Below are 15,499 nucleotides of genomic sequence, written 5' to 3' on the forward strand. Positions count from 1 at the left end.
TTTATTTTATATTTTTCAAATAATTTAAGAAAAATTTACCTTTTTGAGGAAAAGTAATGTAAAGATAAATTGACGTGTGTTCTTGGTATTGTGTATTTTAGTTTCATTAGGACATCTTGTGATTCATATAATTTCTCAACCATATCTAAATATCAACAGCGCAGAATATCAGGCGTAAAACTCACTTTCTTGCTTTATGAATATTTTTAAAACTTTTGTTAATTCATAATTAGATCAACCATAAAAAGTTTTTACTTATATTTAAATGAATCAAGAAAAATTTAACTTTTTGATGAAAAGTAATGTAAAGATAAATTGATATGCGATTTTGGCATTGTGTATTTTAAAATGTTTCATTAGGTTGCTGTGATTCATGTTGGTTTAGAGTACCATACCAAAATAACCTCAGCGCTGTATAAATTTTTTTTTTGGAATGTTTAGATTTAAAAATAATATTCACGATGACATTGCTTAGTGAAACCACTATATAGTGAGGACATGATGTCACGATAACATGCTATAGTGTGGACATCGGAAAATTTTAATTCAGTTGTATATTATATACATTTTTAAATAATTAATTAATTCAATCATTATAAAGAATTAATTTTATACAAACAATTATTCATATTTAAAAAAACATATTTTTAATTTCTTTTTTAAAACACAACAAATAGAAATCACCATATTATTAAAATCTCCTCTTTCTATTTATTAGATAAAACGTCGTATCATTTTAATTATAATTTAGAAACTATCTTTTTCAATAAACTCTTTTGGCTTTGAGGTATATTAACGTCTCAAAATAAATGTCCGTCACTTTAAATTATATTAAATTAATTCCTTTTTATTAAAGTAATCGATAAAATAATTATTATGGATGAATTTTACGATGTTATCGTATTGGGAACAGGATTGACAGTATTATTTATTTATTATCCTTATCAAATCTAATTACTTATAGGAATGCATATTAAGTGGTCTATTATCAGTCGCAGGCAAAAAAGTTTTACATTTGGATCGTAACAAATATTACGGAGGTGAAAGTGCATCTATTACTCCTTTAGAATATGTAAATTCTTTTATTTATTATATATTTTATTAAAAAAAATAGTTATATGAACACTTTGGTAGGAATGATATACTATCAGAAAAAATGGGCAGAGGAAGAGATTGGAATGTTGATTTAATCCCAAAGTTCTTAATGGCCAATGGTTTGCTTTTAATATAATAATGTAACATTTCAAATTTTTTTATCGTAGGTTTACTGGTGAAACTCTTAATACACACTGGTGTCACAAAATACTTGGAATTTAAATCAGTGGATGGAAATTATGTTTGTAAAGATCAAAAAGTGTATAAAGTACCTGCCACAGAAACAGAAGCTCTTTCTTCAGGTTATATAAATGAAAATATTTATGAATTATCTTAATTACTATAAAATATTGACATAAAATCAGAGGTGCACCAATGCAAATATGAATTGATCCAATATTGTTAAATTTTAAATATATTGAAAATAAAATTCAAATTATTTAAGCATTGCTCTGTCTCAAGGTTAATAAAGATCCAAGTGTGAATCTTTAAAATTTATTATATAATAACAATTTTATATTATATAAATTTTTTTATATTTAATTTCTAAAAAAATGTGGTATTAATATTGGTGGGTACTAGTGTTGTTAAATGGATCAATTTAGCTCATCTTAAATTAAGGGTTTAGCTAAAATAATATTATGCAAGTCTCAAGATTTTGTTTTTAGATATCCAAACCTTTCTGCTATCTATGAATAAAATTTCTAGGCTTGTATAATATTTTTGGCAAAATATTGGGCTAGCTATTTTTAAAAATTGAGCCATAGAACAATATTAATTAGTGCATTTTTATAAAATCACATTTAGATTAAATGTTAAATATAAATGGCAATATAAATATAGGTCTTATGGGAATGTTTGAAAAGAGGCGATTTAAAAAATTTCTTACATTTGTACAAGAATTTAGTGAAGATAATCAAAAGACATGGCAAGACATAACTCAAAATACAACCATGGACAAATTATATGAAAAATTTGGCCTTGATAAAAATACTGCAGATTTTACAGGACATGCTTTAGCTTTATGGAGAAATGATGAGTAATTTATATTAGGGTTGACAAAAATCTTGATTTTTTACTTAAATCAAATATTTAATAAAATAAAAAATTATTTTTTAAAATTATACCCTAGAGAAAGATAATTTTCCTGAGATATATTCAATTTTTTCTCAATTAAAAGATTAAATTTTAATGTTAATGATGTTTTATTAATTTAATTATATTTAAATATAAACAGGATTGATATTTATAATTTATCTGAATAAATATTAGTATCAACTAGAGTTGGCAATTAAAAATTAATTTGATTTAAATCACGATATAAATTACCCCAATTTTTGGAAAAATCAGTGATTTAAATCAATATTTTAAATAAAATTCTATTCACTAAATTTGATTAAAATACTTAATATAAGGAAAGGCAAAGACTAAGATTATTTTAGAATTGCATAATTTTTATATGAAAAATACTAAATTTTACTAATAATCTTTACATATTAGATAAAAAAAATACTTGATTCATTTTTTATTTCACTGCTCAAATTTTAACATAATTAATTGTTAATTGTATAATTCTAATTTCATTGTAGTGAGAAATTATTTAATATTTTATAAAAAATAATAGTTTATTTAATTCAAGGCTGTGAATACTCCTAAAAAAAATGGTTCTGGTTCAGTGAAATATCTCTGAACCTGGTTCGGGTTCACGGTTTGTAGTCCATTAAAAGTTAGTAAACTTAACAGAAACATCAGTTTTTAAAAATGTATTTTATTATATAGTATTTACCATTAAAATAATTTTATCATTATAATTAGATTAATACAATAATAACATTCTACTTGTTTTTTAAAATTTTATAAGAGAATTATCATGATATCTTCCGAAATCTAGATGTTAAAATTAAAAAATCGATTTTTTATGCCTAACCTTTAAAGTGCATTGCAGATTTTCATGTACTTGACATTGGTATTTGAATTTAATTGTTAAAAGTAAACTTGTTTTCTGAACTGATTCAGAACTTTGGAATACATTCCCATATGATGAAAATACTCTGTTGAAGCTGTTGATTGTTTTACTATGAATTATATGGCCCTGCTAACCATCATTCATTTTTTTTATTTCATCTGAAAACATAATTTTATTAAACAAGTCAGATATAACTTGTTATTTTACCATGATTGATTGATAGGAGAATGGTATAGTATAAAATTAGCCACTTCAGTTTTATTGTTTGAAATTTGAGGTTAGTAGGATAAAAAATATGTTAATGAAAGTATTATAATGTTGATTTTCAGGATATGGAATATAAATACAACCTTACAATAATTATTAAATAATAAATTAATCGAATTTAGATTTAATCTTTTTTTAAATTTTATCAAATAACCAAACATTTTTAAATTTTATCAAATAACCAAACATTTTAAAAATATTTGTGTGTAACATTTAGTTATAAACAATTAATTTATCTTCAGAAAATAGGTTTAGTAAACCATATTTAGTGCTGTAAACGTTACTACAAAAAAGAAACGCATTACCATTACTCGTTACGTCTGAATAAAGGAACGCATTACCATTACTCGTTACCTTTTTTTAAAAAAACGTGTGTTACTGACTATTCAAAAAAATTAAACATTATATAACAAAAAAAAATTAATTTGTTTCCTACAATATATAATATAAATAAAATTACACAAAAAGAATATATAATAATATAAGATCTTTTTATAAAAAAAATTTCATATATATAATTATAATATAAATAAAATTATACTAAAATAATATATTTTATATAAGATACTTTTTGTAACAATTTTTTATTTATTTTAGCAAAAATTAATTTTCAAAATTTTCATAGACAAACAAGAGCAATTAGTGTTCAACACAGTTTTTGTCATGCTAAACACACCTTCAATTGGGGCAGAAAATGGGAGAGTTGTATTATATTAAATAAATTCGGGGAATTTTTAAAAATATTTAATGAATTATCTTTTATTTTGAAAATTTTTTAATAGATCATCTTCACAAGGACTTCATTAATTTTCTCATCAAAATTTTTTTTTATCTTTATCAGAAAATATTCTGGTATATGTGTTGGATAAAGGAATTAATTCTGCTCTTTAACAAGATCTTTTTTCAAACTGGAAATAAGTTCTAGCATTCTTCCTTTGTTGACTTCTAATTTTATTCAGAGCCATCCAATTTAAATAGCTGGTGAATTATTGTGGATTAGTATATATTCATTTCTATAGATATGTTTGAATCTATTGAAAATAAAAGATAAACAAAATATAAATTGTAAGCAATATTTGAACTTTATACCTTTATCTATGCCTTCCAGGATTGAATTGATAAGTGGCTTATAAAACTTGAAATTATTTAAAACCATTTTTTTAAGTTTTATATGAGTGAGATATTCCTAATGCAATTTGTCTTCGTCCTCCAAAATTGAAAAGCCGTAGCAATCGGTTCTATAACCTATAAAATCATATATATGCATTTCTTAATTAACACTTACCATACAATATTCATTTATGAACGACTTGTCGTTATCTAAAAATCTCTGTAATTCAGATTTATCACAAGATTCGTCAAATTTTTGGCAATTCTTCTTAATAAGACTATTAATTTCACGGAGTTATAAAAAGAGTTTCATCTTGTTATAACCAATCAGATATCTTCTTATGTTTTTCTTGAAAATGGCTGCATAGTATGAAGATTGCCCATGTTTATTCCACAATAGCTTATACTTAGAAAATATAATTTTTGAAATGGACATCGTTACCTGCCTTTTCAATGTCAAAATTTGTAGTGAGATTTAAAGTGTGTGCTGAACAGGAATGATGCTTAAAGTATACAATACTATCATTAGTATTTTGATTTTCAAATATATTAATGTTAGATGAACTATTTCATCATCCGAATCCTTTCCTTGTTCATATACTCTAATAAATTTTTAGTAAATATATTTTATTTTTTTACTTGAAAGCATAATTTCTAGTATTATCGGTTATGCACTTAGTCACGTTATTTTTTATCTTATATGTGGTAAAAATTTCAAAGATTATTTTTGCTAGATAAACAAATGTGTGTTTTTGGTTTAGCCTTCAAGCTAAGCAACCTGAAAGCCTCTCAAGAGTGTCTGGGTATAGCCACTCAACCGTCATCCATAAATAGGAACTTTTTTAAGAGACAATATTATGAATCTAAAAAATATATATTTTATATACCGATAATAAGCTGACCAAGAATCCACAGTTGTACAAACAATTTTTGGGATACACACTAAATCCACTATTTCTTTGCCATGGTGTCATATTTGTTAATTTTTTTAGATATCACATTCTTTGTTGGCTGCAATTTTTTGATAATATTAATAAATGCAGTGCTTTCTACAATTGAAAATGTTTGTAATTCTTCAATTACAAAATTAAAAACTAATTCATCAACAGCTGATTATACTATTTTTATCTTTGATGTAGATGTATTCTGCATCTCAATGAGTGTGACTTGATTGGTTTCAATTTTTTACAATTACTATTCAAATGTTCATTAATTTCTTTCATTTGAGGAATGTACAGTATATAATTTTTTAATTAAAATATTATTAATACCTGAATTTTTTATTAAAAATAATTTAGCTTTTTCAATGTTGGTTCCCAGCCCTATACTATAGCATATTTTAATTTAATAATTAAGTTTTTAAAATATTATGAAAGAATACTTCTTTTAATGGTTATTTTATAATACCCATGATTATATATTATATTAATGTTTGAAATAATATATTAATTCATCTTTTTACCTTCATATGCTTTTTAAAGTTTGAACTTGGGTATTGAGAATATAATTTACATTTACAAAGTGTAGACTTTGTACCCGTAATTTTCTTTATGGTGTAAAATATGTTTCAAATTGAGGCCAGGGAAGGGTTAAATCATCCGAAGAAGTAATTATGGACATAATATTCTTAAAATAAATTATAAAAATAATATTTTTAACATTTACTTTGAATTTTAATTGAATATAATTAGATTAACATTAGCCTGAAAATTTATCAACGAGAATTTAAAATAAAAATATGGGAATTGTGGATATGAATTAAAAACTCGGCTTAAATTACTTATATTAAAAAATAAATAAAAGTAATTTTAAAGTACAATGTATTATGCTTTTCTTTTTTAAAATATTTTTTAAGAAAAAATTTAAAGTAACATTTTGCGTTACCGTTACTCAAAAGAAAAAACACGTTACCTTTACTCGTTACCTCTAGAAGAAGGTAACGAATGGCGTTCCTTTTCTTCAAAAAAGTAACGAAGTTAGTGACCATTACTTTTTTTCACGTTACCTTACAGCACTAACTATATTTATCATTATATAATTTAAGAACTAACCTCTTCCAGAAAAAGGAAGGAGAGAAGGAGTTTTAAGAATATAATTTTAGGGTCATACTAAAGAATTGCCACAAAACTATTAATCAAGATTATTTTAAATGAAGGGTAAAAACGAATATTTTATATTTGGCTAATAATTCAGTACACCCAATTAAGAATTAATAGTAGCTAAAATTAAAAATAATAAAACTACAATTATTTTATTAGTAAAAAAAAAATAAAATTTTAAATTTGCTTTACAGTTATATATGAGGATATTCATAATAGTATTCATTTTAGAAAATGAATGATTTTCTTTCCGACTCTTTAATATCGACTATTTAAATTTTTTTTAACAGTTTGCACATATCCGATATTTGATTGACAGTCGGTTTTTCATTTGACATATTTTTTTAATAATTTCAGAACGGATCTCCTAAGCATTAACTTTTTACTTACAAAGAAATATTATACTAAGATAAAAAAATTATGATATATGACTTCTCAATCAAATCGGTAACTTCTCAAATTGAAATATTAATATTTGGTTTGAATCGCGATTTTTTAAAAAAAAATCACAAATTTTGCCAATTCTAGTATCGACCAAATATTGAATTGAAATTTTTTCATGAGTTTTTTTACATATAACACAATAAAATTATTTATAATAAAAATATAATTTAGCTACCAATTAGAAACTATATGCAAAATATAGTTAAATATATAAAAATTATTTGACAAATAATTATTTAAAAATCAACAAATAAGAAAATTTATTTATCATTATCTTTATAAAAAAATTATCGTTTTTAATTTGATTAAATTATGTCAACCCAAATTTATACTATATCAAATTTATTTATAATATTTTTTAAAAGTCATCTTATATTTATATTTTATTAACAGAAAATCGTAATCATAGTTAAGCCACATTCAATAATGTAACTAGTTTGTGGAAATTAAATTATAACAGGTCACATTTCAAATTGACCAAAAAATGCGATTTTTGGACAACCATCTTTAAAATGAACGAAACTTGGCATTATAATTATGTAGGTTATAAGTGAAACAAATTTTAGTATGCTAGCTCAACCACACCCAAATATATACGTCTTCAAAGTTGAATATCGCGCAATGTGTGGTTTCATTAAATTTTGTTTTTTAAAGCATTATGATAGAGTTGCAAATTTTTATATTTCTGGCTGATAGCCCATCAAAAATGACTGAGAATCAAATTTCCTTTTTTTTATTCGATGATAGATGAATAATAAATTTTTTTTATTTGATGAGGGATAAATCAGAAATTTATCTTATGAGTAGTGTTGCGTAATCGGCTAAAAACTACGCCTAAACCTAAAAATCGGCTAAGCCTAATTAGGTAAGCTTAAAAATCGGCTAAACCTAAAAATTGGCTAAGCCTAATTAGGTTAAGCCTAAAAATCGGCTAAGCCTATATAAATCTGTTAAAATTAAATTAGTCAAAATTCTGCATCGATGCTTAATATTAATTATTATTTATTTATTTTAGTAAAATAATTTATTTTATTTATATTTAATGTAAATATTTTATTATTATCAACAAATAAACATGATATGATTTAATATTTTTTCAGTGGCGTATCCAGGATTTTCCCGTATCAGGTCAATTCAGCGAAACTTTTATCGCGAAACACTTTTTCGCGAAACTTTTATCGCGAAGGAATTTTATAGCGAAGGCAATATCGCGAAACCAATTCCGCGAATTTTTTTCCGCGAAACTTTTATAGCGAAGACAATATCGCGAACTTATTATCGCGAATTTATTTCCGCGAAACCTTAACCGCGAATACTTTATAGCGAATACATTTTAGCGAAACTTTGATCGCGAACTCGTTATAGCGAATTTATTTCCGCGAAACTTTAACCGCGAATACTTTATAGCGAATACATTATAGCGAAACTTTGATCGCGAACTCATTATCGCGAATTTATTTCCGCGAAACCTAAACCGCGAATACTTTAGACCGAATAAATTTTAGCGAAACTTATAGCAAAACTTTAATCGCCAACTCTTTATAGCGAATTTTCTACCGCGAATGTATGTGCGCGAAATTATTATAGCGAGCGCATGACTTCGAAAATTACGAATTCATTTTAAGTGAAATTGATATATTCAATATCAATTTACCAACCGAAGTTTCTTAAATCATAAACGCGAATGTCTTAAGAATATTTTATGAAAATTACGAATTCATTTTAAGTGAAATTGATATATTCAATATCAATTTACCAACCGAAGTTTCTTAAATCATAAACGCGAATGTTTTAAGAATATTTTATTACGTATTGTTTATTTAATAAGCATGTAACATTTAACTGATGTGATACAAAATACATTACTCTTTCTGGTCTCACTCACTCATGGTTGTAAGTATGGAGGGGACATTTTGGGTTAAGTTTTTACCAGAATAAGTTAACCCCCCCTTCCCCCCACGTGCTTTATGTCATTTAAAGAAAATTTTCTGATATACCTTTTTTCCAATCTATATGAAAAATTGTATAGAAAGCTAAGAATTTTTTATTGATTTTCTCAGATTATTTTTAAAAATTATAGAAGATTTTACTGATAATTAATGCCTCCTAATTATAATTTTTAGATAATGCACATCGATATAACTTTCTGATATAATAGTAACTAATTTATTTGAATATTTTGACCTCTCCTTTTTCTTCTTATCGCATTTTAATAAATAGAAATAACTGCAAAGTTATGATTATCAAAAAAAAAATTCAAAATATTCTATTGGATTACAATTGTAATATTTATGAAGAATAAATTATGGAAATAAATCATTAGATCTTCAGTTATTTTAGTTTTTTATTTTTGCTGATTTCACAAGTCTAACTAAACAATATAAAAATTAAAAAAACGTATAATAGTTTTCATCATTTTATAAAATAATACCAGTTCAATTTAAATCAGGCGTTTTTATGAAAACACCGCTAAACGCTCCTTCTCAATTTGTAAGCACTTTTTACTCATTTTTTTCTAATAAAATGGAATTAAAATAAATTAGGATTTTTTGAAAATAAATAGATAATGTTCCAAATCAAGAAAATAAAGATATTCCAATATCAGGAAGGCTTATATTTACATTTTTATTTAATTCTTTCATAATATTCGAACTTCTTTAAATATCATGTTTAAGATATTTATATCTATAATTACCATAATAATTTGATAATTCTGAGCAATTTCTTTATCGCTTCAACTTGTGTATCAGAACAGTGGCATAGACAGGATTTATATACTTAATATCATCGCCGTTAAATTTGGCGACTGTATAGTTCTACGAACTAATTGTAAATTATATCAATATTTCTTGCTTTATTAGTACCAATTGAGTACTTAAACGAGTATAATAGCTAGTAAAAGGAAAAAAACTATTAGTAACAAAATTTTGGCAAATCTATGATTTAAGCAACTTAAATAATTTATTCCGAAAATTTCATCGATGTTCCTTATTAATTATAATTTAATTCGTTTAGACAGTATAAAGAAAAAGTTTATTAGCAAAATAAGAAAAATTGCCTAATTCGGGCATTATTGATAGAATGAAAAATAGCTGGTTTGCGCTAATATTTATTAATTCTTCAGTCATTTTTTTCACACACAAAAAGGCAACCGTGCTATAAGAAAAATAAAATCTATATCACCCATTAAAGCGTAAAATCAACCAAATTTCCGGAAGCAATAAATCTGGAACTTAAATCAATAATTATTACATTGATTCTTCAATTCATTTGGTAGATAGTTTTTACTGACAAAATAAGATAAAATTGCCAAGATTAACAACATGCGAAAACAAACAAATATTTTTAGGTAAGCTCTACTATATGAAATGCTAGATTATTACTTAGTATTACATCAATCAGTTTTTCCAGTCAATAAACAAAAACTAGTTTTAATAAGCGAAATAGACAATAGCAAACCAAGTATGAACCAAAAAGTATTAGAATTTCAAAAATTTGAAACATTATAAGATTAAACAAAGAATCTAAAGAAGGCAATTATAATAAAAAAAATTAAATGAAATATCTTAAAAAAATATTACTATATTTATTTATAAAATCAACTTTTTTCCTATTTCAAAATATGAGGATTAAAAGATACTCTATATTTTAGCCCAAAGAAAATTAAGCTTGGAAACTTTTCCGACAGATGACATAACTTGCGGCAACTTTGGAAAATGTTATATCAAAATGAGAAGGATTGGTTATGGTAAAATTTAAAACAATTAGGATAGCTAATTATTTTCATCAAGTGAATAGATTGAGCTATTGTTTAATAACGTAATATTAAGTGCGCTTAACCTCTCTGAGAAGCGTTCCGTTTTATAATTATAATTTGTAAAAAAAATTGTGAAAATGGATTATAAAATAAAATGATGGTATTGTTTATTCCTAGATTTGTAAGATTTTTTTATGTTGTTTTTTAAATAAGAATTTTCTTTAGACTATGGAAGGAGTTTTATCAATTTACAAGAAAGTTGTCATTAATCATATTTCCCAGTGAGGGAGGTTTAGCTCTTCCCCTTTGTCTACGCCACTGTTTAGAACACTTATTTAAAAACTATTTTATAAACTGTAAAATCCAAGCTGATAATAGTTATTCTTACCATATTCTCCATAATTAATAATAAATCGTTTATAATTACATTTGCATTTTAATTATTTCATCTAAAACCGCATACAATTAAAATAAAGCCTAGCGAAGAATGATTTTAAAATTATTGGTGGATGTTTTAGAGAAAATAACTCAAAATTCCTATAAGTTCTTTGTAATAAGTGAAAAGGTAAGACATCTCATATACATTTCTTACGTAAATTTCTTAAATCTAGTTTTCATAAAAAAATTTAGATTTGTTATTATTCAGCGAGATTTTTTAATTTTTAATGCCACTCTTCGCGGGTAAATAAAAATATTTTTTAAAAAAATATAACCAAAAAAAATGATGTATTTTAATTTTAGTTTTATTTTTATTATTCAATTTGTTATCAAATCAAATGAGAATATAGTATATTTAAAAAAGTTAACAAAATGCCAATATTTAAATAATTATGAACCTTAAGGAATTTTAGAGCTATAATATAACAAAATTAATTCAAGCAATTTTTTTTCCATCGTAACTTGAACTGCGAACTCATTAGAGGAGCATCATTGAAATTAGAGGGGGGGGGGTAGTTAGTTATGAAATAATTATCATTATTTGAATAAAATTGGAAAGGGATGAATTGTATTTTCTTTTTTTAATAATTTTTATTTGGTAGGTGGTTAAAAGTTTTGAGAGGGTTGATATCATTTATAGATATGTATACAAGCCCCTGATTATATTCTCCACAGTCCTTTTCTTAAGTTAAGGAAATGGTATAGCGTATTATCTTATTTTTATAGATCCCTTTAGGCCATATTTTTTGATATCTAATTCACATTTAGAATAAATATCCTTACAAAATAAATTTAATTATAAAAAGTTTTTTAAAAAATGATTTTTTTATTTATTGAATATGTGAAGGAAAAAGTAGAGCATTGTCATATCATATCGTCTAAGCCAATAGTTTAATTGTTAAATATATAACTGAAGTGTAAAATTTTAAAAGAATCACTGATTTGGACAAAGACTGGTTAAAAATAACCATGGGAAAAAACATCGGACAAAAACATCCCAATATAAAAAAATTTACATGCTTTAATGAATAAAAGGAAAATGTAATCCTCATTTTAAACTTTGCCCTTTAGTGTAATACTTGAGTATTTATAATAATATTTTACTAATAATGTTGCTCATCAAAAGTGATCATATTTGTAAGGGAAAACAACTATATGACTCAAGGGGTAGGAATATGAAATTTAAAATAATTTTATAATGCATGACGAAAGGTAGTTATTTTTGAAATATTAATCGTAGGATTGATGTGGTAGAGAAAGATCACATATAAAAGAATTTGTAAATATCCTCATAAAATCTGTATCTTGACGAATGAGTCGGTATGTAGCTTGCTAAATTTTATACCAAAGTAGACCTTCCTATATTTTGTCACAAAAAATAATGCAAATATAAAAAATTTGAGCCTATAATATAAAAACAAACAAAAATTTATTATTGTATTTTATAAGACTCTGAAATAAAGAGGAAAGAATGGCGAAAATATTTATAATTTATAACCAAGAGAATGGCACCAGCCAGACGAGAAATTTTTTTTTTTTAAATTTCGGCAATACTTTTTTTTTAATAGTTATAATTTATCAATTATGTCATTAATTATTTGTTAATTTTTATAAGTGTGGCTATATTTTTATTATATTTTAAAATTATTTATTCAATAAGAACCCAAATCAAAATATTATATTTAAATTAATTGAGATTCATGCCGAGATATTATACTAAATCACGCACCCCCCCCCCCCCCTTCCCAAATAAACAGAAAAGATAAAAAGATAACTATAAAGATCGTAAAATATAACTTGAAATATTTTGATCACCACCTGTAGTATGCCTAATTCTCTTATTATATTACATACTTCATTAAATTCACTATGAGTAAAATGCTCTCCTTAATATTAGGAACTCAATAAATAGCAGTATTGTGATCACATGTATTTATATCGTTTTTTCTTTTTATATTCAGATCTTATAGAATATTTGACTATATGACCAGATCAAATATTCCCCCGTTTAATTGACCCGTCAAAATCTAGTCATTTGACTGGTTAATTGACTGACTGCTAACCCTGGCCAAAATTGATTGATAAATTTATAAATATTAGGTCTAGTGTTGTTAAACGAGCCGATTTTTAAAAACGGCTAACTCAATATTTTAGCCAGAAAAATATTGCCTAAGCCTTGAGATTTTTTAATAGATGTTTAAACCTTTGTTCCTTCTACAAACAAAATCTTCAGTCTTGCTTAATATTATTCAAGATGAAATATTGAGTTAGTCGTTTTTAAAAATCGGCTCAAAAAGAGCCGTTTAACAACACTAATTAGGTCATCAGACAATAAATAGGAATGCTACCCAGATATCAATTTCGCCAGTAAATATCAAGATTTAACTAATAAACTCAATGATTAATATATTGATAAAGCTGAGTTCCTTGTGCGCGATTATTATAAAATAAGAACTTCGAAGAAAAGGATAGGATAGCGAAAAAGTGTATTTCAATAACAAATTTCATAAACCAGATCTAAGTTTATTAATCATTACATAAATTTTTTAAGGTTAAAAGTAAATTACAAACTATCATTGTGAATCAATCTTCAACCTATTTTAAAAAAATATTATTCAAATAATTTAATTATAAAAAAGTGATTCAAAATAAATTAGTCATTATTAGCAATTATCGCGATATTAAATTCTCTATAATATCTTCACGATATATGTTTCGCTATAATAACTTCGCTATAAAATTTTCGCGATTATTGATTCGCGATTAAAGTTTCGCGGTAATGTATTCGCTTTAAAGGTTTATTTTCGCGATTATTGATTCGCGATTAAAGTTTCGCGGTAATGTATTCGCTTTAAAGGTTTCGCGATAAAGGTTTCTCTATAAAAAATTCGCGATATTTGTTTCGCGATAAAGGTTTCTCTATAAAAAATTCGCGATATTTGTTTCGCGATATTGTAATCGCGGTAATGTATTCGCTATAAAGGTTTCGCGATAAAGGTTTCGCTATGAAAAATTCGCGATATTTGTTTCGCGATATTGCATTCGCGGAATAGTATTCGCTATTATGGATTCGCGATAAAAGTTTCGCTATAAAATCCATTCGCGATAAACGACATTCGCGATAAAAGTTTCGCGAAAAAGTGTTTCGCGATAAAAGTTTCGCTGAATTGACATGGAACCGGATTTTCCTATAGGGGGGGGGAATTTTTTGGGGGGCTTTGCCTCCAAACCCCCTTTGGCCAGCTTTTTCCTCACCTTCGGCCGGGTCATATCTTTGATCTATTCTTTTAAATTATTCATAATTCAATAATAATTATATTAATATTTTTAGCTTTTATTTGAATTTTGGTTCCTTTTATAAATTAATTATTTAAGAAATTTTTTTTTTAATTTTTAAATTTAACATTTATTAATAAAGACAAATTAAATCTGACAAAATGATAGTATAAAAATAAAATCATGTCCAAAACATAATTCTAGAAAATTAAAGAAATTTAACAAACAAGGATTTCATAATACAAAGTATAATAATAGATATAATAGAAATATAATAAATGCAAATGATTATATGAAGAAGAAGGGGGGGGGGTTTAAATAATTTAGGGAAGAAGAAGAAAATCTAGATTAATCAGCTTCGGGGAATGAACCTATGGCGTGTAAAATTAGATTTTATAATCTGAATTCCTATGCGTTGACGTAAGTAGTCGCTTTCTTTTGGGTCTCCTGATTACTAATTCGCGCTTATGAATATAAGAAGAAATAAAAGTTATAACCCAATTTTTATTTTAAGTTAGGTATATTATAGATAAATTTTTTTTAAAAAATATAAAATTGAAATAAAGTTTAGTGTCAATTTTTTTTTTTATAAATTTGCTTTAAAAACTAGCCTCAGCTTAAATTCTCATATAATATAAATATAAAATTTTTTTGATTGAAAATTCTAATTGTAGTGTGTATAAAATATTGACTAGAAAATTTTTTAAGGAACAAGTTTTTATACCTTATTAAATACAATATTATATAAAAAATTTATTAAATACTAGAATTATAATGCGATTTTTAATTTTCGTGGGAATTTTTCCAATTCATCAAGAATTTTCTTTGTCGTTAGAAATAAATCTCTGTGGATATTTAACATAGCTAACCCATTTAGCAGAGAAGTAGTATTTTGTAAATAAGTTTTCAACCTTCTCAATTTGAAAAAGGTCCTTTCATTCGTATATGTTGTAATAGGCAAACATGCAAGAATATTAAATACCTTCAAAATATTTGGAAATTAAGCCTCCTTATACCGATTGAGCGCATCAATAGCATGCTCAGGTA

The 15,499-nt window shown here is 25.0% G+C and overlaps 1 protein-coding gene across 3 annotated transcripts in view; it reads left to right on the top strand.

Moving 5' to 3' along the window:
* The first annotated feature begins 820 nt into the window (after positions 1 to 820).
* Positions 821 to 15,499, top strand: part of LOC135922563 (rab GDP dissociation inhibitor alpha-like) — a 62,483-nt gene continuing 47,804 nt past the window's right edge. For 2 of the 3 annotated variants that reach the window (XM_065456962.1, XM_065456961.1), the window contains exons 1-5: positions 821 to 921; positions 965 to 1,072; positions 1,115 to 1,214; positions 1,263 to 1,397; positions 1,939 to 2,134. In XM_065456962.1, the coding sequence (XP_065313034.1) occupies positions 877 to 921; positions 965 to 1,072; positions 1,115 to 1,214; positions 1,263 to 1,397; positions 1,939 to 2,134 (584 nt within the window). In that variant the 5' untranslated portion in view covers positions 821 to 876. The remainder of the gene's footprint in view (positions 922 to 964; positions 1,073 to 1,114; positions 1,215 to 1,262; positions 1,398 to 1,938; positions 2,135 to 15,499) is intronic. The other variant, XM_065456963.1, reaches the window with a different exon arrangement.

This window comes from Gordionus sp. m RMFG-2023, chromosome 1 (genome assembly GCF_954871325.1).
Source record: "Gordionus sp. m RMFG-2023 chromosome 1, tfGorSpeb1-WG-v2, whole genome shotgun sequence".
Taxonomy (NCBI): Eukaryota; Metazoa; Nematomorpha; class Gordioida; order Chordodea; family Parachordodidae; genus Gordionus; species Gordionus sp. m RMFG-2023.